General features: G+C 49.9%; 2 protein-coding genes across 3 annotated transcripts; both read right to left on the reverse strand.

Moving 5' to 3' along the window:
* Nucleotides 1–342: 342 nt before the first annotated feature.
* Nucleotides 343–11171, reverse strand: TOR1A (torsin family 1 member A). Its single transcript, XM_019920232.3, has 6 exons — nt 10745–11171; nt 9837–10199; nt 8919–9184; nt 6524–6699; nt 6296–6423; nt 343–1587 (listed from the first exon to the last, which is right to left on the reverse strand). Exons 1-6 carry the CDS (start codon nt 10809–10811, stop codon nt 1337–1339), a joined length of 1251 nt encoding a protein of 416 aa, XP_019775791.1. The 5' UTR covers nt 10812–11171; the 3' UTR covers nt 343–1336.
* Nucleotides 11172–11630: 459 nt separating this feature from the next.
* On the reverse strand, nt 11631–18388 carry C6H9orf78 (chromosome 6 C9orf78 homolog). 2 transcript variants are annotated; one of them, XM_019920234.3, is made up of 9 exons: nt 18232–18388; nt 17816–17875; nt 16477–16528; nt 16264–16334; nt 15288–15365; nt 14511–14708; nt 13640–13776; nt 13437–13535; nt 11631–11980 (listed from the first exon to the last, which is right to left on the reverse strand). In XM_019920234.3, exons 1-9 carry the CDS (start codon nt 18312–18314, stop codon nt 11889–11891), a joined length of 870 nt encoding a protein of 289 aa, XP_019775793.1. In that variant the 5' UTR covers nt 18315–18388; the 3' UTR covers nt 11631–11888. The 2 variants fall into 2 exon arrangements, with proteins under 2 accessions (XP_019775793.1, XP_019775794.1); XM_019920235.3 differs by having other exon boundaries at nt 18237–18381.
* Nucleotides 18389–18494: the final 106 nt, after the last annotated feature.

Raw genomic sequence — 18494 nt, forward strand, 5'->3', positions numbered from 1 at the left:
ACAAAAGCAAGTCACATGAATGTTTAAAAATAAATAAATGAATAAATAAATAAATTTTATTTAAAAAGAATCTGCCTACCAACGTAGGGGATGCAGGCTCGAGCCCTGGTCCGGGAAGATCCCACATGTTGCAAAGCAACTAAGCCCGTGTGCCACAACTACTGAGCCTGCGAGCCACAACTTCTGAGCCCGAGTGCCACAACTACTGAAGCCCACATACCTAGAGCCCGTGCTTCACAACAAAGAGAACCCACAATGAGAAGCCTGCACACCGCAACGATGAGTAGCCCCCGCTCGCTGCAACTAGAGAAAGCCTGCACACAGCAACGAAGACCCAATGTGGCCAAAAAAAAAAATTTTTTTAATTAAAAAAAAATGTATTCACAAATCATACACAATTTTATTGTAAAATGGTAGCTGTTTGTATTAATAAATAAAAACACTGTTCTCAGCATCCTGGGGGGCAGCTGAGCTTTCCTAGAGGTTTGGGGAGTTCTGATAAAACAATGAAAATTAGTAATCAGTGAGGAAGGTTTTAAGAAGATATGGCAAAACCTGGTACAGAGCGTGTGGCTCATTTAGGAATGGAAAGCAGAGAAGGGCCTTTGCAAAGCTGACTGACCGGCCAGTGACAAGCTGCAGATGCTTTTCTTTCGAGGAAATTCCGTTTCTAACAAATTGTTCACGACGTTACTAAGATCATTCCCACAGTTCACAATGCTACTGTGATGAAAATTCTTGGGGAGGACATTTAGGTCTTGTCTGTGATGGGCCTGAGTGTGTCCCCTTACACACTTGTCCTTCTATAAACACTTACTGCCCTTGCGATGGTCATCCTGGGACAGATCGGCTCGCTGCTAGAGCCTCCGTCCCCAGTACAGTGACACCATCCTACAGAAGACAGGCTGAGGACTCAGGCTTTTTAGAAGTAAAGACATCACAGTGTACGTTGTAATGACAGGAACTTAAAAACACACACAAAGCCAACAACTTAAGAGTCTGAAAAGTTTCTTCATAATGTTAAAAACCATTTTAAATAAAATTATCACATTTTCAGTAAAACTGATTCATCCCTCCTTGAAACAGAAACACCTGAAATTAAAACATGATTTTTACAAAACCATGAGGCCTGGCACAGGTGGGCTGGGGGCTGGCTGCTCCCGCTTCTGCAGGCTCTGGGGCTGTTTCCACCTGTCATGCGTCACCGACGGCCCGCAGGCCCTGCTCGATGAAAATAACGCCCAGGAAAACGCCTGTCCTGTCACACCGGAATAATTCATTTTACTCCTCTTCCGGGACCAGAGCGGGGATGCGGGAAGCGACATCTCTGGTGCCGTCAGTCATCGTAGTAATAATCTAACTTGGTGAACACAGTTTTGCAGCCTTTGTCAGAGAAAACTCTCTCCTCTTTGGGGAAAAATGTCATCTCCTCAGCCACTCTGCTTACAATGTCCTCGTCAACTTCGTAGCCTCGGGTCTGCATTTCGACCCGGATGCACATTTTTAGGTGTTTATATTCCAGGGGGAGGAAGGGAACAAAATAATCAATGAGGTTTCGGTCAATTAAGCTGCTGTGCCAGAAGCCACCTGGGGAAAAGAAAAAGGTGCTGTTCATCCACTGTCCACCCACCCGTCCACCTGTCCGCACACATCTGCTGGGTGTCAGCCATGAGGTGGAGCCCCGCACCTGCTCTCATGGGGCTCACGGCCTAACGAGCAGACTAGCCAGTGAGCTCACCCAGGGCAACCACGAGGGGTGATGCTCCTGTGAGAGCCAAGGGCAGGGTGATGCTGCAGTGGGCAGCCTCTGCCCACTGAGGCAGAGGGAGGAAGTGGGAGGCCTCTCGAGGTGTGACCGCTAAGATCTCAGGCGGGTACCCTTCCTATGCATTTATTAAAATTTTTAGATATGAAAAAAAAAAAGGATCTGAAGTGGGAAAGGGGCTCACCACCCACCCTGGAACAAGCAAGCAGGCAGGCTGAGTAGGAAAGGGAGCAGGTTCACAGAAAGTGAAAGGTGAGAAGAGTCCCCAGGAAAGGACCAGCACTCTGGAATCTTGGAAATTTGCGACTGGCTGGGGTTCCGGCAGCTGGGATTAGCAACAGGGTAGAGACCCACTGCGGCTGCCGGCATGTCCCAACCCTCCAGAGTGTTTGCGGGACCAAAAGCTAGAATCCTCAGTAATGTGTGAAGACAGCGCTCTGTTATGGCCACAGGGCTCGCACTTTCCCTGGATGAGGCCTGCCTCTGCCCAGTCTCAGGTCCTCTGAGATTCCCGGCCTCTTGACCCTCCCACTTCCCCTTCGGAGACGACGCAGCACCCATTGGACCACACTCAGCGTTTCTTCATGAGGACGGTTTCCCTTCCGCCTTGCCGCTTCACCTCTGTGCCTTAACCCTGGTCTGCCTCTGACACCAAGTCCATCCTGTATTTTTCCCCCACACCACCAAGCGGTTCTCTGAGCCCACCTGCTTTCAGCTCAATTCTGACACTCTCTACCTGGAGACTCCGTCAGATCCCACAGGTTAAGGACGCAGCCCCACAAGACCGTCCCCTCCTTCAGCCACCAACCAAAAGTTCGGGTTGTCACCTGTGCTTCTGAGGTTCCAATGACCCCCTCCTTGGGTTCAATTAATTTGCTAGAGCAGCTCACAGAAACTCAGAGAAACATTTTCTTACTAGATTACCGGTTGATTATAAAAGGATATAACTCAGAAACAGCCAGCTGGAAGAGATGCACAGGGCAAAGTATGTGGGAAGGGGCGTGACCCGTCCATGACCTCTGAGCGCATCACTCGCCCCAGCTCTCCACGTGCTCACCAACCTGGAAGCTCTCCAAACCCTGTCCTTTAGGGGTTTTATGGAAAATTCTTTACATAGGCACAGTTGATTAAATCACTGGCCATTGGCGACTGATTCAACCTTCAGCCCCTCTTCCCTCCTGGGAGGGCTACAAGGGCTGGAGACTGCAAGTTCCAACCCTCCAATCAAGGGCTGGTTCCCCTGGAAGCCACCCCCCACCCTGGTATTTTCCAAAAGTCACCTCATTAACACAAACTCTGATGTGGTTGAAAGGGGTTTGTTAGGAATAGCAAAGACACCATTATGGCTCTCATCACTTTGAAACTCCACGGGTGTTAGGAGCTCTGTGCCAGAAAACGCGGATGAAGACCAAATATACTTTTCTTACCATCAATCACATCTGGGGTTCATTCTTTTCTTGCCCAACGGTGCTTTGCACACAACTGGTGCTCAGTAAACATCTGACTGCCTGGAGGCGGTGGGGTCTGAGGCCGTGGGAAAGCCACACACGGAGCGCCAAGCAGCAGCGGAGCAGCGGCGAGCCGGACAGCCCTGGCCAGCTCGTTGCCGGCAGGCCTGCCCTGTGCCGGGTGCGCCGGAGGCCCGAGGCAGGGGAGGGAGCAGAGCCAGGCAGACGTGGACTGGCCACCCAGTAAACAGACGATCCCGGGTAGTGCCGGGGCCTGTGAGCACTGAGCTGGGGCCATCAGGCAAGGAGAGCAGAAAGCTAATTGGCCAGGGAGTCAGGACGACAAGGACCCGCCACACAGAGGCCCCGAAGGGTGCTCAGGTGGACCGAGTGACTTTACAAACCACCAACCGACCAGCGACCGACCACTCCGCAGTCTGCATCCTCAGCCTGAACCCCCGCCCCGGAACTGCACTGGAACGTCAGCCGCCTGCTCTGCATCTCTGCCTTCAGACGAGTCATCCCTCGCCGGACGCACCCCTCTTCATCTCCCACGCTCTCTGCAAACCTCCTCCTCCTGCAGGTCGTCCCCTAAATGGCAGTGCCACCCTGCCAAGTGCTCAGGCCAGATTCTCGATTCGTCTCTCTCATTCCCACACACGGTCCCTTAGGAAATCTTATTGTTTCCACCTTCAAAATACATCCCAGTCAGACCCTGTCCCACCTCCCCCACGGCTGCCACGCTGGGCTGAGCCGCCAGCATCTCCCCCCAGGTTGTTGCAGCCACTCCTTGCTGGCCTCCCCGTCCCTGCTGCCTTCAGTCTGTTCTCCACCCGGCAGCCAGGTGGTCCTGTTAAAATTAGGTCCAATCAGGGAACTGTCTGCTCAAAACCCTCCAGGGGCTCTGTCTTCCAGTTAGAGCCAAGCCCAAGGCCCTCCTGTGGTTCCCCAGGCCTTCCACAATCTGCACCCCACCCCAAGCTCCACCTCTCATCTGACCTCCTGTCCCCTGCGTTCATCCTGGCCCAGGCACACTCCTGCCTCAGGGCTCTCGCGTGTGCTGTTCCCTCCCATGGAATGCTTTTCCCTCCTGTGTCCACATGGCTCCCTCACTCCTCAGGTCAGCCCAGATGTCACCGTCACAGTAAGCCTTCCCTGACCACTGTATTTAAAACTGCAGGGACTTCCGTGGTGGCGCAGTGGTTAAGAATCTGCCTGTCAGTGCAGGGGACACAGGTTCGACCCCTGGTCTGGGAAGATCCCACACGCCACGGAGCCACTAAGCCCATGCACTACAACTACTGAGCCTGCGCTCTAGAGCCCGCGAGCCACAACTACTGAAGCCCACGTGCCACAACTACTGAAGCCCACGCGCCACAACTTACTGAAGCCCACGCGCCTAGAGCCCATGCTCTGCAACAAGAGAAGCCACCGCAGTGAGAAGCCCGTGCACCACAACGAAGAGTAGCCCCCGCTCACCGCAACTAGAGAAAGCCTGTGCATAGCAACGAAGACCCAACACAGTCAAAGATTAATTAATTTTAAAAATTTAAAAGTAAATAAAACTGCAGCTCACCCCGTCCCACACCCCCCAACCCCTATTTATTGGTCTACTTTTTCCCTATTGTGGGAAAAGGGGAAGATAAATCTCTACCTCTACGTAGACGTGGGTCCCAGCATCTGACACGCTTCCTTACTTGTTATCATTAGGATAGAGAGTAAGGATTTCTGTTTTGGCTCACTGCTGTGTCCCCAGTTCTTGGACCAGTGCCTGACACCTAGTAGGTGCTCAACAAATACGTTGAGTGAACGAATGAAAGAGTTCAGCCACCTGCCTAAGGCCGGAGTCAGGACGTGGCTGAGCCAGGCCTGCCCAGATCCGAAGCTCATCCTCTGGAACCCTCTGGAACCTGCAGCGTGGGTTCTAGGCCAGAACCACTTGCTGTGGTATTCCGGGGCTGGGACTTCTACTGTATGTGTTCATACTTCTGGCATGCCAAGAATCTACTCAACATACTACAAAATATTTTGTCTTTCACCGTTAACATTCCACTTGCATGAATTGACATAAAATACCCCATTACTGTTCACGTAACTCGGAAGTGCTATGAATTTCTCGGCATGTCTGTTTCAGAGGAGACCTTCTGATTTACAATTTCAGGAACGAACCTGAGCAAATGGTAGCAATCAACCCACAGGGCTCACGGATCGGACCCAGTGAGTGAGTCTCCAACATGCTGTCTTTCCACATCCAAGGGTTCAAGGCCAAAAGTGAATGTGTCAGGTCATTGGCAAAGCAATGAGCTTGGTAGTAAAACTCACGCTCTGGAATAGAGACACCTAATAGGCTGTGTGTCCTTGGGCAAGGGGCTCTCTCTCTCTGAGCCTCAGTTTCCTCATCTATAAAATGAGGACAATAATGGTTTCTACCCCAGGAGGGTATTATGGAGATTAAAGGAAACATGCAGGTAGAGAGTTTCACACAGTGCCCAGTACAGAACAGGGGCCCAACCACTGCTTGGCTGTCACTCTCGGGCACAGACCCTCAGGGTTCTAGGTTGATGTGCAGAAAGAAAGGGACCTAACGGGCCCATCTCCTCCATCAGAGGCTCCCCAGCAGCCTTCCTTGTTCCACCACCCGCTTTTACAAGGGCAAATGATTTGGCTGAAAAAACCAGGAAACGAATTTTCAAGATCTTGATGATCAACAATGTCCCTATTTCTTTAAAACAGCATCTCCCAAACTTGTGTATGTGTAAAAGTCACCTGGAGTTTGTTAACACAGATTCCCTCAGGAATTTGGACTCAGTAGGCCTGGGGAAGGGACTGAGAATTGGTATTTCTAACCAGCCCCCAGGTGATGGTGAGGTCGTCAATTTAAAACTTAGGGGCGCGGGATCATGAAGCAGGGGGATGTTGTGCTGGGAATGGATGGCCTCGCTTACTGTTGTTTTTTTTTTTTTTGGCCGCACTGCACTGCATGTGGGGTCTTGGTTCCCCAACCAGGGATCGAACCCACGGCCTCTGCATTGGAAGTATGGAGTCTTAACCACTGGACCCCCAGGGAAGTCCCCCCACTTACTGTTCTTGTTATTGAAGGCCGACACAGACAAGGCATGCTCCATATCTCTGAGCTTGATCTCTTCCCTCTGCTTTCCACTTCTCCAGAAATCTAAAGCCACATCTGTGATCCTTTCTGCTCCAGCATTGCTGCAAAAGAATTCTAGTGAATAAGAACTGGTGTTTTTCCCCCGAAGCCCCCAGGCTGGGGCTCAGAGCTCTTCAAACCATGTCCCAGCCCCGACTTTACCTGAGAAATATGAAGATGGCTTTCTGATAGGAGACCCCATCCAAGTTGTCATAATAGTCTAGGTAAGGCTTGATGGCATCTATGAGGCCAGCATGCATCTTGTCCATCTCATCAAATATGAAGACGGACCTCGCACAGGCACTCACGTTGCCGCGAATCCACGACTGTAACTGGTCCTGAGTGACAAGGGGGAAGAGCCAATACAGATGCTCAGAAGTGCGAGTGACACCACCAAAGTGAGCATTATTAACGCTACAAATGCCTCTACGAAGGCTGCATTTACGGACTGCTTCCTGTGTGCTCCCCACTGTGCTAAGAACTTTATAGAAGCTCTTTTGTTTCTCACCACAACGCCACACGGTGGGTCTTATCATACCCATTGTACAGATGAGGAAACTGAAGCACAGAGAGCATAGTCAACTGAGATTACAACATTTGCCCAAGATTACAAAATTAGTATGAGACAGAGCTAAGATCTGAATCCCACCCTGCCTGATTCCAAGGCCCCACACTCTGATTGTAATTCTTGTCCTGTAACATGTCACGTCGACGCTGTGTCACTGAGTTGCTGGGCCTTTGTCATCAAAATGGCAATGTTAATCCGTATCCTGTGTACACCAGCCTTCTTGGAAGAAGGCAGAGACCAAGTAACCTCTTTTCTCATTCAGTTCTTAGATCAGCCTGGAGAAGGGGCTCTAACTTTCCAATGGGGGAAGTGAGGAGAACTCCAGAGCACACACACTTGGGGATGACTATGGTGAGGCAACACTCTTGAGTTTCTGGAACAATGCCTGGAGGTTGCTGAAATAAATTTGCTTAAGTGGAACACTCCCTAAGAACATATTTAGGTACTTCTTATATTAAACAATCAAGATAAGAAAGAGAAAGGACTCTTTACATCAGAAATTTGAACTATGGTTCTATACAGTTCTTTCCCAGATGTAAGGAGAAAGAATTAGCTATCTGTTTCTGAGGAAAAATCTGTAAGTTACAATGACTTGACTTCTTATGATTTGGCGTTTTGCTTGGCTACTCGGACCATGGTTACAATGTTCCATGGGTACATATTTAACTTAAGCAGTAACTCTGCTCTGTAGGTATGGACTAACCTCTATTTACAGAACGAGAACCTTAGGGGAGCTGAAGTGACTTGCCCGAGTCCACAAAGCGAACCACCTTTTTTTTTTTTTCTTGCGGTACGCGGGCCTCTCACTGTTGTGGTCTCTCCCGTTGCGGAGCACAGGCTCTGGACGCGCAGGCTCAGCGGCCATGGCTCACGGGCCCAGCTGCTCCGCGGCATGTGGGATCCTCCCGGACCGGGGCACAAACCCACGTCCTCCGCATCAGCAGGCGGACTCCCAACCACTGCGCCACCAGGGAAGCCCCGCGAACCATCTTTTAAACAAGGATTCCTTCATGTCTGGCAGGCTCCAGCAACCAAGGTCTTCCCATTCTGCTTCTCCCACTTACAGACAACAACAGAGAACATGTATCGAGCACTCACTACAGGTAAGATGCTTTGCTAGGCACTGTTCATACAGTGTTTTATTGTGACCTTCCAAAACCCATCAGAGTAGTTGCTACTGTGTTCCCTATTCCACAGATGAGGAAACTGAGGTGTAGAGAGGTTAAGTAACTTGCTCAAAGTCACACAGCTATTAAACAGTGAAGACAGAATGCTAACTAGGATGACTAACTCATCTCTATTTGCCTGGAACTCTCTCAGTTGTAGCACTGAAAGTCCCACATCCCAGAAACTCCTGCACAGTCGGTGACCCTGATGCTCTCCCAAGCCAAAGGGAAAAATGTGTTCGCACAAGTGAGGATTAAAAAAGGCAACAGTTAACATTGATTTGAACGCTTATGTGCCAGGCATCCCGTTACATACTTGACACACAGAGCTCAAGAAATCCTCACAACTGCCATTTGACAGACGAAGAACCTGAGTCTCAGGGAGGTCTTGTGACCTTCCCACGATTACACAGCTGTAAGGAGCCTTGGGGCTCAAATCCAGGCGTGCCTGTCAGCAAAGCCAGACTGTTAGACAGGGAGTTAAGCCGTAAAAGCAAGCTCAGGCCTCCCTGGAAACATTTCCTCTTTTCTAAAACATGTCAGATTTGACCATCTTTAAACTGGATTTGATTATGTCCATCTCTCAAATCCTATGACCCCACTTACTATCACACTGAGCCTGTTTTCAGAAACCACCATGAGCTTTGATGGTATAATTGCTTCCTGCATCTCCAACCCTCTGTAAGTTCCACACTTTTCAAAGGGGAACTGATGCATTTTCAGGGCTCACTCATTTCAACACGGAATTTCCAAATCCCGTTCCCCAGCAAAGAAACCCCAAACCCAGCATCACCCAGGAAGGATCCCGAAATCTGGCCCTTGCCTTATACAGGGTGATGTCGGAGATGTGAGGGAAGTGCAGTGTGGCCACAAACAGGTGGACGTAGTCACTGTTCAGACCACCCTCGTAAATATTCTCTGCGATGATCTTGCTGACAAAATTTTTGCCGGTGCCCGTCCACCCGTGTAGGGAGAGGGTTAGAGGTTTCTTGGGCTTCGGGTTGCTTATGAAGCCAGACACAGCATTTAAGATGACTTTCTTTGCAAGATGCTGTCCAAAGAGCTTGCTGTCCAGATCCTTCTGCAGCGCTGGGAAAAACAAAGCCAGTCAGGCGGGAAGGAGGGGGACACACGTGGCAAAATGCAGCCCAGTTTACAGGCCCATGTGAACGCCAGCAAAGCCCGCTAAGCTCTTCAAGCGTCTAGTGAGACGCGGATGTACGTAAGCACTTGGCTCAGGTGACCGGCGGGTCCAGCAGGCCCTCTGTCTGCTAGTCCTGCCCGTTCCCGAGCCCTCCTTCCCGAAGAGACCCTTGGCTCCAGTGCCTCCGCCACCAGCGTGAGCCCCTCATCCCCGCTCGGTCCCGCCCACCCCACGCCCGGCAGGAAAAGGGCGGCGGTTCGGCCCCTACTGCTCCGCGCCGGAAGAGTCCCCACCAGCCTTCCCGTCCCCGGCGAGGAAGGAGTAAAAACTCTCTGGAGTTAGTTTCCAATCGTCCACACTCCCAGTTTCTGAGCGAAGGTGCGCAAACAGCGGCTGGCCTCCGCAGCTCTCCGACCAAAGTCCGGTCTGCCTGTGGCCGTGGCCCAGGAGCCAGGCCCCATCCCGCACTCCGGTTCCGGGTCCAGCCCCCGCCGGCCTCAGCGCTGCCCGGGCTTCCGGGCCTCCTGGACCCCAGCCTCTGACCCCCGCCCCAGCCCTAGCACCAGCCCCCAGCCCCCAGCCCCTTCCCCATCCTACCGTCCCGGCTGAGGCTCTGCTTCTGGCTGCAGCACTCGGCGAACAGGCAGTAGAGGCGCGGGTAGGAGATGTAGCCGGTGAGGACGCCGGCCAGGGCCAGTCCCAGGCTGATGGGCTCCACCGCCCGCACCGCCAACGGCGCCAGCAGCACCAGGCCCAGTGCGGCCCGGCCCAGCTTCATGCCCGGACCCGCGCCGTCCCGCGCGTTCTCACGCCTACCGCAGACCGGCGCTACCGCCAGACTGCACTTCCGGTCCCTCCCGCCGGGGTCGCTATCTTTGCAGCGGGCGGACCTCCTCCGACGCCGGCGGCCGCCATCTTTGTGAGGGGCACGGCCCTTGCCTGCTTTGGGCGCTGGGGCCGCTGGAGGGGCCAATTTTGTTTTTAATAAAACGTTTTTGGGAACAGTTTTACATTGATAGAAAAGTTGACAGGACAGTACAGGGAGGTTCCATATTACCACACCTCCGCCCGCACAGTTTCCCCTATTATTAACATCTTACATTAGTATGTTACATTTGTTAAAATTAATGAACTTATATTGCTAGATTGTAACAAACTAAAGTTTCTTCATATTTCCTTAGGTTTTACCTAACGTCCTATTTGTGATCCGGGATCCCATCCAAGATAGCACATTATATTTAGTTGTCATGTCTCCTTAGCTCCCCTGGGCCGTGGCTGTTTCTCAAACTTTCCTTGGTTTTGATGACCTTAGAGTTTGGGGGGAGTACTGGTCAAATCTTCTGTAGGATCCCCAACTACTGGAATCTGTCTGATGCTTTCCTTATGATTAGACTGGAGTTACGGGTTTTGGGGAGGAATATACTTTACAGAGATAAAGTGCTATTTTTATAACCTCATACCAAAGGAACATACAGTCAACATGATTTATGACTGTTGATGCTGACCTTCATCACCTGGATAAGGTAGTGCTGGTCGGGTCTCTCCCAGGTAACGATACTTCCACTCATTCATTCATAATTTGGAGGATCGCCTATGGACTCGATCCTGGGGATTCAAGAAGAAAACGAGGCACACGTGATTCCTGCCTTCAGTGACCTTGCATTCATTCGAGTGAAGGGGAAAAAAAGCGAGAAGAAAATCTAGTTTACAGATGAGAAAACAGGCTCCGAGGCAAACGGATTTGTCCAACGATTTAAGGAAGCTGTGAGCAGGGCTCAGATCTGACTCCAAAGCCACACTTCTCTAATCACACAATACCTGCTTTAAATCAGCCCAGGAGTCAACCGACCTGTTCTTTCCTCGTCACAACCTGTGTAACTACCTCAGGGAAAATGTCACAGGTGGGCCATACCTGACAGCTCAGCGACTGGAGCCTGCCCACCTCTCTTAAACTAAATGAGAAAACCCCTCTCAGTGATTGAATTTTGCTTTTGAGCTGCCCAACCCCAGACTCTGAACACATTACCTGGCGTTGGTATAAGAAGATGCAATACAAACAATAAGGCTGGGTCCATTTCATATTTAATACTTAAGTGCTAAAAGTGATAGAAACTGTTTTTTCTTTCATAATGAAAAGAAACAGATAACTTTGTAAAAGTCAGAAAATACCAGTGTTCCTTTGATCTCAAGCTAGATTTTTCTGCTGTCAGCTGGATCCACTGTAAACAGTGACGGATGCATTTCTGAACCCCACTCCAGATACTTGAAAACAGGAGACATGATTGCATATATAATGATAATAAAACCACAATCGAAAGGGTATTATCTCACCCTGAAACACACAACTGTTTCCTCCTGACCCAGGGCAAATATTAGGAGAAAGTCAACATATTTACAAACGAGATTTAATAATGCTCTCAAGAATAGAGTTTGTCCCCAAAGAGGAAAACTACACATTGTTCCAAAAGGTTACAAATTCAGTGCCTGAAAAATCCAGCAGGTAAGCAGCAGGACGGATAGAGTCTGTTTTGGGAACTGTCTGCTAGCCAATGAGCAGGCTTCTGTCCAGGAAGCCTTTTATCAGGGGGAATAAAGGGAGTGAACGACACTGTTTATACCCCACTTTGCACCTCTCCCCTTTAGCCTCCCTCAGTACCGCCTGTTCATCTTCTTGAACTTCTCGTAGTGATAGTCATCTGTGGCCTTCTCGTTGGCAGGACGCTTGCGGTTGGGAGGGGACCCTGAGAAGGAAAAGAGGAAAAGCTGTTTGCCATGCTGGAAGCCAACAACAGGCGTAGCTCTACGTAGGCAAGGACGACCATGCCTGTCTCACTCCCTACAGGAGCCCCAGTGCCTACTCTGGTGAACAGGAACATAGTAGGGCCTCAGTAAGTATCTGTTTTTGGGTGAATAGCAATAAACATGGTGGAGTCAGGTGCCAACCAAAATATGCTGACTTCAGTGTCAGACCAGGTGAGCAGCAGTAGCTACGCTTCATTGAGAGCTTGACAACGTACCAGGCACGGCACTAAATCTGTTTAGACAAGACTTCCTTTCACCCACCCAGCAATCCTAGCAGGGGCATGTTACCATCTCTGCTCAGAGAGGTTAGCTGATTTGCTCAAGGTCACTCAGGAAGTGAAGGTAGGCTGAGGTGAACCCTTTGGTGCCTCCAAAGTCCCTGCTTCCTAGGTATTAATAATAGGAAGCTCTTTGGGAATCAAAGACTACACAGCTAAGGTGTTACAGAAAATAATTTCTCAAGTAGGAAGGAAGAAACAGAGCAACAGGCTGGATTTTCAGAAGCCTCAGCAAATTTAGCATTTCCTTAGAATCATCCCATTGCTGATGAGAAAGATGACACCGCCTGGTGCTGGTGAGCACGTGGGAAAGGGGCACTGCTGGATGTTGCTGGCGGGAGAACAAATTAGGATCATTTGGTGAGTTCTCACAAGGCAGCTTAAGGACATGACATAGGCAAGAATGATCATCATTAAATAGGGAAAACTGGGAAACAACCTAAGTGTCCCGCCAGAGGGAAATGGTTAGACTATAGGACATCTATCTATACAGCAGAACGTGATACGGCCATTGAAGGGGAAAATGTATTTACTGTCATGGAGAGACAGGCAGAGCACACTAAAAAGCTGTGAGATCCTACTAAGTGTGTATACAGAGTATGTATATTTTTTAAAAGTGGGCAAGGTTATACACAGTCAGCCCTTGGTATCCCTGGGTCCCGCATCCGTGGATACGGAAGGCTGACGGTGGGACTCGAGCATCCACAGATTTTGGTGTCTGCAGCGGGTCCGGGAACCAGTCCCCCACGGATACCCAGGGATAACAATATATAAAAATGTTAACACGGGCTGTCTTTGGGTGGTGAAATTATGATTAACTTTTAATTTACTTTTGCTTATTGAAATTTTCCAATTTTTTGAGTCTCTATTATGTTTGACAGCCCGGTGAATCCTTAGAGCAACCCCAAGTGGTAAGTTTCATTACTATCCCCATCTTAGAGGTAAAGAAACTGAGGCTTGGAAAGGGGAAGGCACGTGACCATGGTACAGAAAATGGACTAGAACCCAGATGCCCTGACCCCAAAGCCCAAGCGCCGCCCCTGCCGAGTCCCTCCCCACCTCCACGGGCCCCGGGCAACGGTCACGCCAGGCAGCCCGCGGCCTCTGCTGTACTCACGCTCAGGCTCCGGCTTCTCTGTGTCGCCCACCCTCAACGGTCGGGCTTTGGGCTCTTCTTTGTTTCTCCGTATGGGAGCGTTGAGCTCCTCGTGATAAACTGGACCAAAAGAGACCAGGGGACGGGTCAGACAGACTTTGGGAACCCAGGGACCTCAAGCCAATGGCGTGGGCCGCAGCTGCTTCCCCAGACGCGACACTTACATCGGTTGTGCTGCACGTAATTCACGGCCATGTTGGTGGGCACAAAGGAGGTCTCGCTGTCCTTCTTCTTGTTCTGCTGCTCTGCCAGCAGACGGGCCTTGGCATCCTCCGTGGAAATGATGTTTTTTATTTTAGCACTATGGGGAGAAAGGAGCCACACCACAGTGAGATCCTCACACCTCTGGCCTCAGGTGGAACTGACTAAAGGGGCTGGCAGCCCCCCCACTGCATAAGGACGTCATCTTTCTTGGGGCACAGCTCCCTACAATTTACCAACTCCCCTATGGCCAGACTGTCACGGAGCTCTCCCAGCATCAGAGATGCAGGAGTTACTCTCTTCTGATCAAGAGGAAACTGAGCTGGAGGTCAGGTGAACTGACTAAGGCTCAAAGCTAGTAAGGCCATAAAGGAAGCGAGAACCCAGAAGTCTCCCAACTTTCTACCACACCCGAAGATGATTATGACCACTGTGTTTCCTCCATAAAAATCCCCTTTTGGAGCAGATGCTTTGTAGTAAAAATGAAAGAAGGATCATGGGGTGGGTGAGCCTTTATCATTGCTCCTGCTAGAATAAAGCAGCAGAATACACGGACCTGAAGAGAAGAGCTGAAGAGCTGTGAACTAAGGCTAAATAAAAACATTCTTGTTTTCGGCAGTCAGAGTCCCTTGTCTCTTTAACTACTTCTGACCAACCCTTCAGAGAAACTCCTGGCAACAACCATGTCAGCCTGCCACAGAAGATAGTTTGTATCTGTGGGTTTCCAAGGAGACAGGTTAAGAAACAGTCCCTTAACTTTTAACTGGAAAGCAGAGAGCTCGTCTTTTCTGCCTAGGGGCGGGAGAGAGGCACGACCGTGGGTCTGAAACGCACTCGATGCCGAGGTCCACCTCCGGGATGCCGCTCAGCATCTGGTTGGACAGCATCTCCTCAGTCTTCTTTGCTGAGGAAACCCGGATGTTTTCCGGCAGTTCGTAAAGGCAGTCCTCTGCATTCTTTGGCTTAACTTTCTGTTCCTCGTGTTCCACGATCCCTTTCCGCTTCTTCAGCTCCGTCTCAATGTACTTCATCCTGAAATGAGATACCCAAAGGCCTCAAAAAGGGGCAGGAAAGCTCACAACTGGTGTCTTTTAAGTGAGTGGGGTCCCCAACTCTGGCTCACGGAGCCGTGACGGTTGATGATGAAGTTGCCATCGTTCCATGGAGAAGGAGAAAAATAACTTGAGTTTTTAAATCAAGCTAAAATTTTTCAACTTAAAGCACCAACATGTATTATGAGATTCTGTCCTACCACACCATGTGTAAGGTTCTTTGAAGACAAAAAGATAATGGGAGATGGTAGTTTGTTTAACAGCCTTGTTGGCAAAATGAAAAATAAGCAAGTCCATTGTTTATCCCTGCAATTTTGGGGGGATGGAACATTACTAGTCAAGGAATCTAAAATTCCAAGAACCACACTTTTAAAGAATTTTTGAGTTTTTCAAAGTTCTCAAGCCTCAGGCGGTGGGGAAAGGGGAGGCAGGGGCACGAGAGGGGCCAACTTGCTGTCTTTGGATAAGTCTAGAAATGTCATCTGTGACAAAATATCTTGGACTCTGTCTGGCTGGAGCCCTCCCCCAATCTCTTACTGATGAACAGACTGACACCTACATGTCAGCGTCCTCGTCCCTTCGGTTGGTTTCTGCAGAAAATGACGTCCCCAGATGGAGGTCTTCCTCTTCACTGATCCTAAAAAAAGAGAACAGTGAAGCAGAGCCTTAGAGTCACAGCTAAATGAGGCTGAGTGTGATGTTACATGAATAAAACATGTATGCAACGAAATGCACAACATCCTGTTTATGGTCAAGAAATATATACATATATATGATATGTAAATAGAAGGAACTCTAGGAATATATGCAAGCACCCTGACGGCCTCTGGAGATATCTCGGGGGAATGAGTAGATTCGTTTATATTTCACTTTTGTATTGTTTGTATTATTTTTGTAATTGTTTCTATGTTTTCCTCAAAAAAGAAAAACAACCTCCACATGGGTTTGAAAGACAATATATAGCGGCTTCCAAGGTGGCGCAGTGGTTGGGAGTCCGCCTGCCAGTGCAGGGGACATGGGTTCGAGGCCTGGTCCAGGAGGGTCCCACGTACCGCAGAGCAACTAAGCCCGTGTGCCACAGCTCCCGAGCCTGTGCTCTAGAGCCCGTGAGCCACAACTACTGAGCCCGTGTGCCACAACTACTGAAGCCCACGCGCCTGGAGCCTGTGCTCCGCAACGGGAGAGGCCACTGCAATGAGAAGCTTGCGCACCGCAACGAGGAGTGGCCCCCGCTCGCCGCAACTACAGAAAGCCCACGCGCAGCAGCGAAGACCCAACGCAACCAAGGATTAAAAAAAAAAAAAAAAAAGTTAATATACAATGCACCTTTACAAGAGGTGCCTGCCTGCATCACTCTAAGTTAACTTTTGAAGAGTTTTTGTTTTCTTTGTTTTTAAACAACATACCGTTTACAAAGCACAAAGGGTACTCCAAGATGTCTCATTAAAGCTGCCGCAGGACCCAGCTCCCTGGGGGAACACAGACCCAGGCAGGGGCTGCAGGTGAATTTGCCTCTCAGCCAGTTTTGCACTTACTTATCTTTGCCCCTTTCCTTTAGTTTCTTCATGTCTACCATCCCACCTGTCTTCATCTGAAAGGGATCATCCTGCAGAGAGCAAACACAGCCGAGAAGAAGCATTTATATAACTTGCAGTGGAATTTTTTCTTGTTTTCTTTTAAGAAAACACAATCATCCACTGCAGAGCAGCCACATCTTCCCACTGCCCAGGGAGGACCCCGCAACTCACCACTAGAGTGGTCTCTTCTTGTACCTTCTCTCCCACCAGCAGGGCTACAGCACTGAGAAAAGCCAAAAAGTGGGGGAGAGAGAGAAAGGGCACAATTCAGAGATAAGGAGAAACATTTAGGAAGTCTTTAGGTTGCAACATTAGGGCAAGGGTGAGATTTGCGGGGTGACCACTGAAGCTGGCTGGAAAAGCCTACAAGAATAACAGGGTCCAAGAAACACTCTAGATGCTGGAGGTGGGGGTAGTGGTGACGTCAGTGGTACATTTTCCTGCAAAGTCATTTAGCATTATCTTGGCTTAGAAATCTCATTTCTAAGATTATGCCTTCAGGGAAAATGAAGCTAAAGACAAATGCAGGAAAATACTATTGCAGCCTTATTTGATGGTGAAATTTTAAAAAATGATCTACAGGTCCCAAAATAAGGGGTAAGTTAAATTATGATATGTACATCTGATAGAATGTTATGCAGATACTAAAAAGGTTTTTGGAAAAATTACCCACAATGTGGTTGAATGCCCACAATATCGTAAGTTGAAAGTACAGTAGTCCCCCTATATCTGTGGTTTCACTTTCCACAGTGTCAGTTATCTGCGGTCCAAAAATATTAAATGGAAAATTCCAGAAATAAAAAATTCCTAAGTTTTAAATTACCAGCTGTTCTGAATGGTGTGATGAATCTCTGCCATCCTGCCCCGTCCCACAGAGGAGGTGAATCATCCTTTTGCCCTGAGTGTCCACACTGTATACACTACCCACCCATCAGTATAGGAAAAAATAATCTACATAAGGTTCAGTACTACCCAGTCTTCAGGTATCCACTGGGGGTCTCAGAACATAGCCCCCGTGGATAAGAGGGGACTACCGAAGAACAACAGAATAAAAGTAAAGCTGCTCATCGTCTTTACAAAAAAGAGAGAAAACAGACAGGAAAAGAACATTAAATGTTAACACTGATCACCTCTGTATGGGAGAATTATGGGTACTGTTTATTTCCATGATTATACTTTTCTAAATTTTCCCAAACTCCTAACAATCAGTGTGCATTTCACAGTTAATCACAGTGTGCATTTGACAATAAAAACACTGATCAATGACCTGTTTCTGTACCTCTGGAGTAAACTTCAAGATCACAAGGCTCGGGGCATGTCCTGATTAAACATCTGCAAAAAACGCTTGGACCCCACCCCAGACAGTACAAGGTGTAAAATGTGTCAAGAGAAGGGGCTATGCCTGAGGAGATATTTGTGACAGCGACCGGGTGGGGATGCGGGAGTCGGGGTAGGTGGTGTCTCGGTCATGCCCTCCTCCTCCGGGTCCTCTCCCCCACGCAGTACCCACCTCACCCCGTTGGGCCTCTTCCTCAAGTTCTGCACCTCTCGGGTCTCTTCCAGTTTTAATCTAAAAAAAAAAAAAAAAGGCAATGCACAGGCTGAGAGACCCTCCACGGAACTCAGAGTCAAAAGGCAGCTTCGAGGGACATCCCTGCCTCGCTGCCTGCCCGCAGTGGTCCAGAGGGTGACTCTGCGTCTGGACCCACCAACGGGAGTCAGAACCGCTGCGCATGCCAGGGGCACCTCTCCCAACCATGAGACCTTGGGGCGGCGGTCTCATCCCTAGGGGCCTCAATTTCTTCACAGAAGGGGATAACAACCGGCTCATAATTAGCAATGTTGTCAACAAGGTACCTGGCCGGTGGTGAGTCCCCCTAGGCTGCCTCTCTCTTCCTGCCCCGTGGAAGCCCGCCCCAAACGCACCGAACCTCCTCTGAGTCCTGCTCATCTTCCTCCGACTCCGAGTCGGCCCGGCGCCGGCGGAAAGTCTTCCCGGTGACCGGCATCGTCGCGCCAGCCCCGCGGTCTAGCCGCCGAGCCCCTGCGCTGAGATCTAGGATACTTCCGGCGCTCAGCAGTGAGATCAGAGCGCCGGCCCCTACCCGGCCCGGCCCGGCTCGGTCCGGCCCCAAGCCCTCAGGCCCCGCCCTCGGCCCACACCCTTCATCTGACCACGCCCCTACCCC

Source organism: Tursiops truncatus, chromosome 6, assembly GCF_011762595.2.
Source record: "Tursiops truncatus isolate mTurTru1 chromosome 6, mTurTru1.mat.Y, whole genome shotgun sequence".
NCBI lineage: Eukaryota > Metazoa > Chordata > Mammalia > Artiodactyla > Delphinidae > Tursiops > Tursiops truncatus.

Bases quoted from the DNA above. Each gene is read 5' to 3' on its own strand.
- C6H9orf78 (XM_019920234.3), bottom strand. From the start codon at position 18,314: ATGCCGGTCACCGGGAAGACTTTCCGCCGGCGCCGGGCCGACTCGGAG. The intron at 14,709-15,287 runs GTAGGTGTCAGT...ATCTCATTTCAG, and splicing joins AGGGACGAGGACGCTGACAT to GATGAAGTACATTGAGACGG. The intron at 13,536-13,639 runs GTAAGTGTCGCG...CTTTTGGTCCAG, and splicing joins TTACGTGCAGCACAACCGAT to TTTATCACGAGGAGCTCAAC.
- TOR1A (XM_019920232.3), bottom strand. From the start codon at position 10,811: ATGAATGAGTGGAAGTATCGTTACCTGGGAGAGACCCGACCAGCACTA. The intron at 10,200-10,744 runs GTCAGCATCAAC...TGGCCCCTCCAG, and splicing joins ACCTTATCCAGGTGATGAAG to CGGCCCCAGCGCCCAAAGCA. The intron at 9,185-9,836 runs GTAGGATGGGGA...TGTTTTTCCCAG, and splicing joins GCAGAGCCTCAGCCGGGACG to CGCTGCAGAAGGATCTGGAC.